The sequence below is a fragment of the Camelina sativa genome, chromosome 20, assembly GCF_030686135.1.
Source record: "Camelina sativa cultivar CO46 ecotype springtype chromosome 20, ASM3068613v1".
In the NCBI taxonomy this organism is placed as follows: domain Eukaryota; kingdom Viridiplantae; phylum Streptophyta; class Magnoliopsida; order Brassicales; family Brassicaceae; genus Camelina; species Camelina sativa.
The window spans coordinates 7,249,701-7,263,561 of record NC_141899.1 but is presented as its reverse complement, the minus strand read 5'-3'; the positions used below and the strand labels follow the sequence as shown (position 1 = coordinate 7,263,561).

At 32.8% G+C, this 13,861-nt stretch overlaps 6 protein-coding genes and 1 long non-coding RNA gene across 9 annotated transcripts; 5 read left to right on the top strand and 2 right to left on the bottom strand.

Moving 5' to 3' along the window:
- Nucleotides 1-1,125: 1,125 nt before the first annotated feature.
- On the top strand, nt 1,126-1,618 carry LOC104769923 (defensin-like protein 24). Its single transcript, XM_010494249.3, has 2 exons — nt 1,126-1,219; nt 1,313-1,618. Exons 1-2 carry the CDS (start codon nt 1,162-1,164, stop codon nt 1,516-1,518), a joined length of 264 nt encoding a protein of 87 aa, XP_010492551.1. The 5' UTR covers nt 1,126-1,161; the 3' UTR covers nt 1,519-1,618.
- A 210-nt stretch (nt 1,619-1,828) lies between these two features.
- LOC104769922 (uncharacterized) lies at nt 1,829-3,981 on the top strand. 3 transcript variants are annotated; one of them, XR_764458.3, is made up of 5 exons: nt 1,829-2,145; nt 2,240-2,429; nt 2,787-3,344; nt 3,422-3,514; nt 3,654-3,981. It is a non-coding gene; the product is annotated as an uncharacterized LOC104769922 (long non-coding RNA). The 3 variants fall into 3 exon arrangements; XR_015594022.1 differs by having other exon boundaries at nt 1,829-2,429; XR_015594021.1 differs by lacking the exons at nt 1,829-2,145; nt 2,240-2,429 and having other exon boundaries at nt 3,319-3,514.
- A 1,470-nt stretch (nt 3,982-5,451) lies between these two features.
- Nucleotides 5,452-5,962, top strand: LOC104769921 (defensin-like protein 24). Its single transcript, XM_010494248.2, has 2 exons — nt 5,452-5,590; nt 5,664-5,962. The coding sequence occupies exons 1-2, from the start codon at nt 5,533-5,535 to the stop codon at nt 5,867-5,869; spliced, it is 264 nt and encodes an 87-aa protein (XP_010492550.1). The 5' UTR covers nt 5,452-5,532; the 3' UTR covers nt 5,870-5,962.
- A 1,288-nt stretch (nt 5,963-7,250) lies between these two features.
- Nucleotides 7,251-7,762, top strand: LOC104769918 (defensin-like protein 24). Its single transcript, XM_010494242.2, has 2 exons — nt 7,251-7,345; nt 7,439-7,762. The coding sequence occupies exons 1-2, from the start codon at nt 7,288-7,290 to the stop codon at nt 7,642-7,644; spliced, it is 264 nt and encodes an 87-aa protein (XP_010492544.1). The 5' UTR covers nt 7,251-7,287; the 3' UTR covers nt 7,645-7,762.
- A 1,352-nt stretch (nt 7,763-9,114) lies between these two features.
- Nucleotides 9,115-9,656, top strand: LOC104769919 (defensin-like protein 24). Its single transcript, XM_010494245.3, has 2 exons — nt 9,115-9,272; nt 9,359-9,656. The coding sequence occupies exons 1-2, from the start codon at nt 9,212-9,214 to the stop codon at nt 9,556-9,558; spliced, it is 261 nt and encodes an 86-aa protein (XP_010492547.1). The 5' UTR covers nt 9,115-9,211; the 3' UTR covers nt 9,559-9,656.
- Nucleotides 9,589-11,083, bottom strand: LOC104769920 (putative 4-hydroxy-4-methyl-2-oxoglutarate aldolase 2). The gene is made up of 3 exons (XM_010494246.3): nt 10,744-11,083; nt 10,348-10,561; nt 9,589-10,084 (listed from the first exon to the last, which is right to left on the bottom strand). Exons 2-3 carry the CDS (start codon nt 10,529-10,531, stop codon nt 9,768-9,770), a joined length of 501 nt encoding a protein of 166 aa, XP_010492548.1. The 5' UTR covers nt 10,532-10,561; nt 10,744-11,083; the 3' UTR covers nt 9,589-9,767.
- An 80-nt stretch (nt 11,084-11,163) lies between these two features.
- Nucleotides 11,164-12,822, bottom strand: LOC109124511 (isopentenyl-diphosphate Delta-isomerase I, chloroplastic). Its single transcript, XM_010494241.3, has 6 exons — nt 12,635-12,822; nt 12,356-12,411; nt 12,072-12,163; nt 11,835-11,937; nt 11,605-11,742; nt 11,164-11,521 (listed from the first exon to the last, which is right to left on the bottom strand). The coding sequence occupies exons 1-6, from the start codon at nt 12,694-12,696 to the stop codon at nt 11,271-11,273; spliced, it is 702 nt and encodes a 233-aa protein (XP_010492543.2). The 5' UTR covers nt 12,697-12,822; the 3' UTR covers nt 11,164-11,270.
- Nucleotides 12,823-13,861: the final 1,039 nt, after the last annotated feature.

Genomic DNA, 13,861 nt, shown 5'->3' with positions numbered 1-13,861 from the left:
ACAAAAATTGAGGACAAATAAAGAAAAATAAAATAAATTGTAGAATAGTAAAACAAAATTTATTAGAATCAAAACTAATTCGTACTTAAAAAAATTAACAGCTACGATTTTAAAAATCTAATCGAATAATATCTATATAACCACAAATTTTATCAACAAAATTTTCAAAAACCTAATCGAATAAAATATATAACAGTTCCGTTTAACGGCTTAGATTTTAAAAATTAATAAAGAAAAATAAAAGATATAGATATAGTATCTTATCTAATTTAAAAAGTTATATTTTTCTTTTAGCCCCCGTTCTTTAGGAGAATAAAACTAAGTTGAGATTTAAATATATTCAATGTTTGAGAGTGCTTATTACAGACAAGAAACGAAGCCACAGAAAAAAAAATAATGAATGTTGTTTTCGAAGAGGCTTTTCAGAACCTTCACTAACAATATTTAGTTGCTATTTTTACATGTTAGTTATATCTTTTTACTTACTTTACAACTATAGCAAGAATTTCACAACTATAGCAAGGATTGCATTTAATTGATATAAGTTTAAACAGTTTTATTTTATTACATGCAAATGTTTTATTGACAGGTTTTCAATAAACATTTTTAAAATAAATTTTTTTATATATGCAAACCGAATTTTTAATCACAAACCATTATAAATAATATAATAACGAAATAAATTATTATAAATTTTCATTAAAAATAAAAACTCAGCCAGAGGTTTTCCGCGGGTTAGTACCTAGTTTGAAAATTAAAATTCATTCCCAAAAATATTTAGTTGAATACATCCGAGTTAAAGAAGAAATTAACTTTCAATTAAGAGAACTAAACTTTCCTGTTTAATTGGATTCTTTCTGTCTTCTAAAAATTGCTAATGAATCTCATTTCCATCAATGCAAATTTACCTTATTTCTTTCCACAAGAAAATAAGATATCATAGTAATAAAACTTAAATTCTTTTACACCTTTTTGAGGAACATATCATTCTGGTGTCAAAATTTGTATTATATGTTGAATACCTTTAAATCTCTTTCCTTTCTAGCGAACAAGTGAATGGATACTTTTGTGTATATATATATATATATATATCACATTTTCAACTTACAACTTTTCTAAGCAATCAATCTTATAGAGTTGAAAAGATAAAAAAAAAAAAAGATGGCATATTCAAAAATCGTTATTTTTGCCATCCTAGCTCTGTCTCTTCTACTTTCCGGTTAGTATTATTAACTCGTAAACATTTGGAACAAAACATATTCGTTCACAAGAAATTGAATAGATGATGATTACGTGTGTGTGTTACTTGCAGGTGCTGAAACAAGAAATGCTGTGTTGCCTGGCAGCGAATTATTCAAAAAGTGTTGCACGGATATGCCAGAATTTGGAAATTGTGTTACAAAAGAAGATGATCAGAGATGCAAAAAGTTTTGTCTTGATGGTTGTTCCATGAACAAAGGTGGTGCCTGTCAACCTATCTCTGCTGCCTTTGGTCCTGTTTGTTCATGTTACTGTTAATTCTTCTTCTTCTTCTTGGCTTTATTGATTGACAAAGGAAAACTATATATTTTGTATCCATCTTCAAAGGAAATAATGTAATACTTGATTCCAAACGTAACATCTTTTTCAATCATAACTTAAAACCATCTCAAGAACCATAAAGGAGAGCGAAACATCAGTGATCGAAGTAGTTGAAAGAAGAAGAACAAGTAGTAATGGAAAGAAGACGGAGGGAAAGAAGAAACCACCCCACTACAAGAAAAGTTGGCATTGATAGTAGAAACTGTATTATAGCATTTTAGAAACGCTAAGTCGTATAATAGCAGAACGGAAAGCTAAAATCTCTTATGGCAGCGAAAACTTAGTAAATTTTTCATTTACCGCTCAACACTTGCCGAAATTTTTTTAAAAATCACTTACCACCAAGCAAAACCTTTTATATCTTTTTTTTTTCTTCTTTTCTCTCTTCCTCTTCAGATTCTTCATCCCATGAAACAAACATTTCCTCACTCTTACTCTCTAATTATGTGCCACTTGATTAATCAGATTTCTTCTTCTTCAAGATCTGATTTCTTCGACAATTCTCATGTTGTCTAAAAGTCCCTCTTATGGTGATAAAATGCTAGATCTATGATGTGTCACAAAGTAGGTAATCTGGAGAATCTTTATTACTTCATGAAATTAGGGTTGAATCCTAATTATCACTACTAATTAGGATTTCGTCGGGCTAATTTTGAAGACAGATGCGAGTTGAGAGGGTTGGGATGAAGGATTTGGGTTCTTCAATTCGATGAAGCTATTCTTGGTTGTGAGGCTGAAGCGTGTTGGGTTCACAAAGTGTTGTTCAGAAACTGGAGACTTGGAAAAGAACTAAAGACGCAAGTGTTGTTCTATTCGTATGTCTCATGGAGACTATAATTATTAATCAGGTGCCTTTTTTTTTTTTTTTTTTTTTTTAATCTCCACTTATGTCTATTATCATGTTAGCCATTTAGCTTGCATCAAAATATTTTGTTTTCTCCCAGGGTTAAAAATTGTGAAGTGATTTATGTTATGTAAACTGATGATGCTTTCATGCCCTCCAAGTGTTTAACGAATTGCCTCATTATTGGCTTGGCTTGTTTCTTAGCATTGTTTGGCGTTGTGAAGTGATCCCTGTCAGATATATTTCATTTGATATTAGTATTACTAAATTTAATAAATTTCAGTAGTTTGTCTACATAATTAACAAAGCTGCATTAAGTCACTAACTGGTCACATCTTGACTTTCAAAAATCATGGATCAGCTCGAGCTGAAGAAACGGGGACGAGTGGCCGTATAAAGCAAGCCAAAGGCGGCTGAACTCCGGTGTTGATGTCCAAATCGGGTTCAATTAAGATGTTTTAGTTCGGTGTTTAATGGGGTCGAAGTTCTCTTTATTATATGAAAAGTCGAGCTATAATTTGTATTTTACGAGATAAAAATGACGAGAGGAAAGATAAATAACGAGCTGCGAGTTCGCTAATTCGATCCTTCGAGATTCTATTCTCTTGTACGAATTCTCTCTCTCTTTTTCCGTCCTTTTCCCGTACGCCGTACAGTCATTATTTATAGATTTCTGTGTCGGTTCGTCCTCCGAAAAGATCAAAATGACCTTCTGTGGCCTATTGATTCTTTTGGGCCTTTTCTGGGCCGGGCCTGTTGTGGGAGTGAGATCCACCCCTAACATCCAGAAGAGTTTAGTATTACCTAGTCACTGCTTTGACATTTATAATTTGCGGATCACTAGTTCCAACATCAAGATGTGAATTTTCTTACTTTATGCAGGAGGAGACATTGAGACAAGCAGTTAACATGTTTAGATGTAAGTCTTTACGTCTCTATCCCAAAGATGTGTAATCTGGTTTGAGTTTTCCAGTTGATTTTTTTTTTTTTTTACAGTTTGGAGCTTTCAAGTTGTCAAAACATGGTTTTCTAATGCTCAAGTTTACTCCTTCAGCTAGTGTACAACAATAGGATTTGAGCAAGAAACAGGTTTGGTTTATCTCTTAACTTCACATGATTCATTGATGGGATTTTAAGCTTTTACTATGTTCTGTGACATTGTTCTTTGGTTATATTATATACATGGATCAGTTTAGCATCCTCTTCTTTTTTCATTATGTATGAATAGGAGATGAACTGGATCATGCAGGGGTAACTAAAACCACAAGCAAGAACTTGACATTCATCAATGCTTATCTACTGAATAACGTATAGGGGAAAGCTCAGAGGATATGGAGAAGGCAGTGGGAATTGCTTTGAATGAGACCCTATGTTCTTGGAGGGCGAGAAAGAGCAAACCAATGCAGCAGCTCCTTCGTTAGTCCATCTCAATTGCAGTACTTATGATGTTTTGTGCGACTATGTTTAAACATATGATTTTGAATGATGAACTACTTTGTAAAATTACAGTTATGTATCTTTTAATGATCTATAGAAGGACACATGCTTTTAACAAATAGATTTGCAGCATATAATTAATTGAATTACTAATACATATATATATTTATATATATAGCAATTCATTATTTTATAGTGTAGCACATAAAAATTGCTACAAAACAATGTAATATATCAAAAATTATGAGCTATAAGAAAATATATTAAAGCATTTGATTAGTGCTATAAAAGAACGACATATAATAGCATGTCAAAAAATGCTATTGTAGGATGTGACCCTATTATACCTGGGGCAGAGATAGCGTTTGATAATTCGCTATCAATGACATATAATAGCATTTTTTTTAGAGCTAACAAAACCTATATTTCTTGTAATGGCCTCGTCGAAGAAGTTTTGCTGCGACACAGAAAATTTATACATATAGTTAACAAGATATACTTCGTTTACAAACTCTGCTATGTAATACACGTCCAATAGTAATAACAAGAACCAAAACATAATTGTGAATACATTAATTTTGTGGAACAACACCTTCATTGAGTATCTATGAAGCAACACCTTCACTGAGTACTCTGTTTTTATCTTAGCTGTCTTAATTCCTCAGCTCCGGCGAGGGTATTATCTGTCTTGGGATTAACGGGATCTTAACTTCCGCGTATCCGTTTCCGTTTCCATGCAACCTATCTTACTCTTTAAAGTTTTTTTTAATAATATTTCTCTCATTTTATAACCAAAAAAAAAATCTTTTAAAAATAAAATATGTGAAAATTCATTTTAAAATTTTGCCTTAGGCCTCTACGGACCTTGGCAAGGCACTGCTAACCAGAGTACCAGACCATGTGTCTCTGTCTACCGAATTACTTGTTTGTGTCAATCTCAGTTTGAGCTATAGTACTAAAACGAATCAGAGCAAAACCCACTTGTACAAGTATCCTTTGTTACTTTTGAGTTCTTAGAATGTGTTAAAACACTTGGCTCAATTCCGAGCTACTCATACCAAAAATGACAATATTATATTATTCAATCGTGAATCTTAAATTTCGTTCTCAAATTTTGGTGTTATTTGATGACATCTTTTTAAATGATTTAATATTACAAAGAATCTCAACAATAAATCTTGTCAAACTTCTCTAAAATCATTTAAGAGTAATATGAAAAACTAAATTCCATTGACAAAAATATTTAGTTGAATTCATATAAGTGGATTCTTTCTGTCTTCTATAAATTGTTGCTAACGAATCTCATTTCCATCATGCAAATTTACCTTGTATCTTTCCACAAGGAAATAAGACATCAAAGTAATAAAACTTAATTAAATTCTTTTACACATTTTGAGTAACATATCGTTTTGGTGTCAAGATTGTGTTAAATGCTGAAGATCTTTAATACTACAACATATCATTTAATACATTTAAATGTTGTATTAATTTAAAGGGAAATGTATATACACTACCAGAAAAAAAAAAAAAAATGGTGTATATATCATTTAACATCTCTTTCCTTTCTAGCGAATAAGTGAATGAATACTTTGTGCATATATATATCACATTTTCAACCTACAACTTTTCTAAGCAATCAATCTTATACAGAGTTGAAAAGATAAAAAAAGATGGCCTACTCAAAAATCGTTATTTTTGCCATCCTAGCTCTGTCCCTTCTACTTTCCGGTTCGTAAATATTTGGAACAAAACATTTTCATTCACGATAGATGATGATTAATTACGTGTGTTTTACTTGCAGGTGCTGAAACAAGAAACGCTGTGTTGCCTGGCAGCAATTTATTCAAAATGTGTTGCAAAAATCAGCCAGAATTTGGAACTTGTGATACAAGAGAAGATGATGAGAGATGCTCCCAGATGTGTCTTGATGGTTGTTCCACTAACAAAGGTGGTGGCTGTCAACCTATCTCTGCTGCCCCTGGTTCTGTTTGTTCATGTTACTGTTAATTCTTCTTCACCTTGGCTTTATTGATTGATAAAGTCATAAAGGAAAACTATATTTATTTATTTACCTAAATAATAACGTAATTCCAAACGTAATATCTTTTTCAATCATAACTTTAAACCATCTCTCAAGTAATAAGAACACAAAAGAAAAAAAAAAGAAAACAGACCAAGTTCGGTTTCTTTTGTAACTGATGATCAGTGATCACATAATAGGAAAAGCGTATTTAAACGGATAACTCAATCTGGGAGACAAGGATCCCATCAGTATCTGCATAAAGCCATTCTCCATCACAAATCCGAGTCCCTGCAATATTAACTGGAACTCTTTGTTCTCCAAGTCCTTTCTTATTCTCCTTTATCGGATGAGAAGCCAAAGCTCTCACTTCTATATCACAACCGTTGATCTCATCCACGTCTCTGATGCATCCGTTCACAACGATTCCTGCCCATCCGTTGTTCTGACTGCTGGGCCAATGGCTAAAGCTCATAAAGCTGGTGCTTTAAGCATCAAAAAAATATATAAATGTTAAGGGCATCACTTTCTGAAAGTGTGCTGTGGTGTAGTGGTCTAGTGGTCAAACCTGGTTAAGTACACCTAGTGGTCTATATTTCGATTCATACATAAATCATTTTTGGGATTTTTTTTTGTAGGTTCAAATTTTTTCTTTTTTGCTTTAGACACTAAAACCTATTGCACCGGCCCTATGAGCTTGAATGATAGGTTTAGAGATATCTCTAGCTTTGATTTCACACTTACAAAGAGAAGATAAGAATCATATACTCAGATCAACATAGATCTAGCAACATTACAGAGATCACTCTACAAGCACATCGCTTGGTTATAAGCACATTGCTTGGTTACAAGCTCACCGCTTACACGTTCAGCTGGCCCAAAAGAGAGATTCTCAGTTTAGTTGTTCTTCAGAATCAATCGGCTTACCTTCGGTTTAGGTCGGTATGTCTTGGGTGCTAAATCTTGCACCAATAATCATTAAAATAGTTTAAAAATAATATGAAAACTAAAATTCATTCTCAAAATATTTAGTTAATACATCCAAGTTAAAGAAGAAATTAACTTTCAATTAAGAGAACTAAACTTATCTGTTAGATTGGATTCTTTCTGTCTTCTATAAAATTGCTAATGAATCTCATTTCCATCAATGCAAATTTACCTTATTTCTTTCCACAAGAAAATAAGATATCACAGTGATAAAACTCAAATTCTTTTACACATTTTTGAGTAACATATCATTTCTGGTGTCAAAATTTGTATTATATGTTGAAGACCTTTGTGATCTCTTTCCTTTCTAGCGAACAAGTGAATGAATACTTTTTGTGTATATATATATATCACATTTCAACCTACAACTTTTCTAAGCAATCAATCTTATAGAGTTGAAAAGATTAAAAAAAAAAAGATGGCCTACTCAAAAATCGTTATTTTTGCCATCCTAGCTCTGTCTCTTCTACTTTCCGGTTAGTATTATTAACTCGTAAACATTTGGAACAAAACATTTTCATTCACAAGAAATTGAATAGATGATGATTACGTGTGTGTGTTACTTGCAGGTGCTGAAACAAGAAATGCTGTGTTGCCTGGCAGCGAATTATTCAAAAAGTGTTGCACGGATATGCCAGAATTTGGAAATTGTGTTACAAAAGAAGATGATCAGAGATGCAAAAAGTTTTGTCTTGATGGTTGTTCCATGAACAAAGGTGGTGCCTGTCAACCTATCTCTGCTGCCTTTGGTCCTGTTTGTTCATGTTACTGTTAATTCTTCTTCTTCTTCTTGGCTTTATTGATTGACAAAGGAAAACTATATATTTTGTATCCATCTTCAAAGGAAATAATGTAATACTTGATTCCAAACGTAACATCTTTTTCAATCATAACTTAAAACCATCTCAAGAACCATAAAGGAGAGCGAAACCTCAGTGATCGAAGTAGTTGAAGAAGAAGAACAAGTAGTAATGGAAAGAAGACGGAGGGAAAGAAGAAACCAGCCTCTTCGAAGAAGTTTTGCGGCGACACAGAAAACTTATACATATAGTTAACAAGATATACTTCGTTTTCAAATTCTGCTATGTAATACACGTCCAATAGTAATAACAAGAACCCAAAAAGAATTGTGAATACATTAATTTTGCGGAACAACACCTTCATTGAGTATCTATGAAGCAACACCTTCATTGAGTACTCTGTTTTTATCTTAGCTGTCCTAATTCCTCAGCTCCGGCGAGCGTATTATCTGCCTTGATACTAGCCAGACCATGTGTCTCTGTCTACCGAATTACTTGTTTGTGTCAATCTCAATTTGAGCTATAGTACTAAAACGGATCAGAGCATAACCCACTTGTACAAGTATCCTTTGTTGCTTTTGAGTTCTTAGAATGTGTTAAAACACTTGGCTCAATTCCGAGCTACTCATACCAAAAATGACAATTTTATGTTATTCAATAATGAATCTTAAATTTCGTTCTCAAATTTTGGTGTTATTTGATAACATCTTTTTAAATGATTTAATGGGGTTGAGAGATATATATTACAGAGAATCTCAACAACAAATCTTGTCAAACTTCTCTAAAATCATTTAAGAATAATATGAAAAACTAAATTTCATTGACAAAAAAATATTTAGTTGAATTCATAAAAGTGGATTCTTTCTGTCTTCTATAAAATTGCTAACAAATCTCATTTCCATCAATGCAAATTTACCTTATATCTTTCCACAAGAAAATAAGATATCAAAGTAATAAAACTTAATTAAATTCTTTTACACATTTTGAGTAACATATCATTTTGGTGTCAAAATTGTGTTAAATGTTGAAGACCTTTAATACAACATATCATTTAATACATTTAAATGTCTTCAACATTTAACACAATTTTGACACCAAAATGATATGTTACTTAAAATGTGTAAAATAAAAAAAAGGGAAATGGTGTATATACTCCCCCTGTCCCTGAGAAATTGATGTTTCAACATTATCACACATATTAAGAAAAGTTTAATTTTTATTTGTAAATTAATTTACAGTTACTTTTTGGTAAATAGAGAAACCAGAAACTAATAGATAAATAACATGTGTCAAAAAGCATGAAGTAGTGTAATTGTTTTAGTTTTTTAATCTACAAAATCAATCTTTGAAGGACAAAAATAAATCCTAAAACATCAATATATCAGAGACAAATGGAGTATCATTTAACATATCTCTTTCCTTTCTAGCGAATAAGTGAATGAATACTTTGTGTATATATATATGAGTCTCTATATATATCACATTTTCAATTTACAACTTTTCTAAGCAAACAATCTTATAGAGTTGAAAAGATAAAAAAAGATGGCCTACTCAAAAATCGTTATTTTTGCCATCCTAGCTCTGTCTCTTCTTCTACTTTCCGGTTCGTAAATATATTTGGAACAAAACATTTTCAATCACAAAGAATATTGCATAGATGATGATTAATTGCGTGTGTTTTACTTGCAGGTGCTGAAACAATAAACGCTGTGATGCGTCGCAGCAAATTCAGGTGTTGCAAAAATCAGGCAGATTTTGGAACTTGTGATACAAAAGAAGATGATCGGAGATGCGAAAAGATGTGTCTTCATGGTTGTTCCGCTAACAAAGGTGGTGGCTGTCAACCTATAGACGCTGCCCCTGGTTCTGTTTGTTCATGTTACTGTTAATTATATTCTTCTTCTCCTTGGCTTTATTGATTGATAAAGAAACACTATACTATTTCTCTATATATAGATTCCAAACGTAATATGAAACTTTTAAACCATCTCTCAAGTAATAAGAACACACAAAAAAGAAAAAAGAAAAAAGAACACAGACCAAGTTCGGTTTCTTTTGTAACTGATGATCAGTGATCACATAATAGACAAAAGCCTTTTTAAACGGATAACTCAATCTGGGAGACAAGGATCCCATCAGTATCTGCATAAAGCCATTCTCCATCACAAATCCTAGTCCCTGCAATATTAACCGGAACTCTTTGTTCTCCAAGTCCTTTCTTACTCGCCTTTATCGGATGAGAAGCCAAAGCTCTCACTCCGATATCACAACCGTTGATCTCATCCACATCTCTGATGCATCCGTTCACAACGATTCCCGCCCATCCGTTGTTCTGAGCTTGAACCACGGGGTTACCTCCGAGTATCGCACATCGTTGACTACCTCCACCATCCACCACAAGTACTCTACCGTTTCCTAATAACAACATCCAAACATGTATAGAGTCTTACATATGAGATTGTGGAAAGTAAAAGAGATGACCTTTGGAGTCACAGCGTGTTCAAGATCAGCTCTAAACGCTCAAATTAATACCGTTTCTTCATAAAAATGATCAATTAGCAAAGTGATAGATTACACACTAAGCCACCAAGGCACTAACACAACTATAAAAACATGTGAAAGTTCATATCCATTGAAAGTTTTGAACTTTGGAACTGCAGAATATAATGTCCCAATACCTTTCTCCTCGAGGAATTGACGGATTAAGCCATTGTCTTCAAATACTTTGACAGTAACAACTGGTCCTGAGAATATTTGTCGACGGCCATAAATCTGGAAAATGGGTTGCAAAGCTCGGAGCTGACCACTCCGAATCAGCTCTTGATTCGCGTCACATACTTCAGCAGTGGTCACAAACGCCATCTTCTCTCTTCTTTTTCTCAGCTAAGTTTTCTATGATCAAAATTTGAGACTTGTGAGTGAATCAATCAAAAGTACTCTGAGAAAATAATGAATCAGAACAAGTTTTGATAGCTTGAGTATGACCACCTAATCTATTTTTACCTATCTCATGAATCCAGAGGGGAAAAGATAAAAACTTTTGAAAATATTAGTCTCAGATTAAGTTTTGTTACCTGGATCAGACAAATTTCAGATGCAGAAGAACTCTTCACAGTGTTACTATTTCAGATGGAGATCAAAGTTTCTCCATAATACAATAAAATATTGTTTTAACTTTTGGGAAAAATAAAAAGAAGAGGTTTTGGTATCAATCAGATCAAAGGTAGTGGTGAAGATTAGAGAAAGGAATCATATGAGATGATTACTTGAGAATAATCTTGTGGTCTTTAATTTTACTTTCTCCACCTTTTGTTTTGTTCTGTCTTCTTACCTTTTTGTTTGTGTGTTCTGTTTCAGAGTGTTATGTTCTTTTTTTTTTTTACTTTTCTTTGTAAATTGTAACTAAATAATTCTGATCTTATTTTAACTTCATACCCTCTTCAAATAATAACTACTATACCATAGATGAATTAGAGGAGGATGAAAAAAGCAAATCCTAGGAAAAGATTTTGTTGCCAGTTTTTGTTTGGAATTAATTAAAGTCTCATCTCTAAAATTTTATTATGAGAAGGTAGGGAAGATCCAAAACTTATGAAAAAGTTCAGAGCTTGTGAATGGTTTTCATGTCTGCAGCTTCAATGAGAGTTCCTTTCTCAACATGATCCCACCATTTCATCAAGAAATTGTCCACCACCAATCTAAACCATGGGGACAGTTTCACAGCTTCATCACCTGCATCTGCTTTCTTCACTAGCTCCTTAAGCTCTTCCCTGCTCACATACTTGATCTCAGCCACTTCATCTGGGTTTGGTTGAAGCTTCACATCCCGCACGATGAAAAGTAGATAGTCAACTGCAAGAAAACACAAAAAAGTTCAAGTCCTGAATTCAAAGGAGTTAAAAAGAGAGATGATCACACATGGAAGAGTTACTTACGTTCGTGCTCGCCCCATTTGCCATCAGAAGGTGCCTTGTAAAGCATGCGTCCCAAGGGAGTGAACTCATCGACTGGTACATCTTCAGCTACAATACCGAGCTCATCCAGAAGCTTCCTCTGTGCAGCATTTCTTACACCTGAGAAGGAAAGATCAAATAGTAGGCCTCAATATATAGTACAACAGTGAAAGCTTCACAATGTTTCATAAATCTCATTCGAGTAATAATACCAAGCACATTCTCTTCAATAAGCTCAGATACACGGTAAAGAGGATGGCTGCAACAAGTGTTTGTCCACACAAGTGGGAAAGTAACCTTTGTTTTTGACCGTTGCTGTCCATAAGAGAAGAAGATTTCAGTAGTATGTCACATTAAATGAAGCAACCAAATCATAAACCCACCCACCCAACCGTTTAAAATAAAGCTTGAAGTCATCTTCACACATCAAGGTGATCATAAGAAAGTACCTGGAGAAGCAACTCATACTTTGAGTTGAATAAAAACACGCTGAAAGCTCTATGAAGCAAATTCTCAGCCTCAATCTTTTCCATTAGATGACCTGCAGATTAAGAGAAGCAAATTCCAACTAAGTCATCGAAACTGATTACTAAGACACATTCCAAGGACAAATCAGTGACATGCAAATGTGTTTCAATGATAAAAACAAGGAAACAAATCCAAAAAGCACCTAAGGTTGCCATCAATCTTTCTCCAAGCCATCATTAAAAAGGGAATCAAAAAATTCACTTACAGTTATATTTAGTGTCATGACCCACCACACGATCGTTTTCATCAACGAGAATGCATCTGCACAAACCAACACAAATGATCAAGCAGCCACAGTCTAGTCATTGCATGTGTTACATTTTTACTACAGGGTTTTAAGTCTCATTTCTAGACAGGTTTTGCGTATTGCTGAAGATTTCGTCTAAGATTAATAAATAAAAACCTAAACTTTGGGTTTCCTTAATGCAAACCAAACCCAATTCAAAAAACAAAATCGAAGAAACGGGAATTGAATTGTTCTCACTCGTCCTCAAACATGAGCCGTCTCTGAACAGCATCCATGCCGGCATCGTTAGTGTCGGTCATTTTGACGGCTGAGAAAGCGCGGAAAGAAAGGTGACTCCTCCGCGCCGGAGATCGGATCGGAGAAATACGAAGAGGGGCAAATCGGGAAGAGGAAGGAGGAGAAGAGAGAGGAAGGAGGGATCTGATATGAAATGAAGAGAAGCTAAATAGTGAAGTAGTCATTGGATTGGATGTTGTTTCTGTTTTTTTTTTTTTTTTTTCTTAGTAATTGTCACAAACCTATAAATAGACTAACACAAACAATTGTTGACAAAAAAAAATAAAAAAATAAAAGACTAAAACACAAACAATTTTTATTATTATATATATACATTATGTTAATTTTTCGCGCGGTTATTTAAATTTTGTACCGTTAAATTTGAAAAATACGATTTGATTTCGTTAAATAACACGATAACTACATATTAAAATATCATTGATTCTTGCAATTTACGTAATTTTATAATGCGCATGAAAATACATAAATTTGTAAATATAATTTAAGGTAGATATTTTCGGTATTATAATATTTTTAAGGTAACTAGTTAAAATTGGTATTAACAAAAAAAAATCTTAAACTTTTTAATAGTTTGGTGAATTTTTGTGTGAATCAGATTATATACTTTCTTAAGAGATACATAATTATGATATATGGTATAGTGTTTAATATTCAGAGTTAAAGTGTCAAGATTTTTTTTCTTTTGGATATATAAGTGAATTTTATTAAACTGAAAGTTTGTAGAAGTTACAACATCTTTAATGACTCAATGCAATGAACATCCCTTGAGAAAAAAAAAGATAAAAACAAGGAAGGATCTAAATTTGAATACAGGAACATAAGTAGATATATCTAGTCATATTTTAGCAAAATCTTGCATTAGATCTTTAAAATGTGTCAAGAGAAGGTTGCTTAGACCATCTCCAATAGTTTTTCCTATTTTTTCCTCTATAATAGAGATGAGTTTTGCTCCAATAGTTTTCCCTATTTTTTCCTCTAAAAAAGAATATTCCAAATAGATACTATTTTATTTTACAGTTAACACCTTTTATTTATAAAAATTGCAAACTAATCTATTGTACTTTAAATTTTGTAACATTTTCATAAAATTATTATTTTTATTTAAATTAAGCATTTATTATTATAAAGAGCATCACATCAGACAAAAATTATAAAATATACTAGATT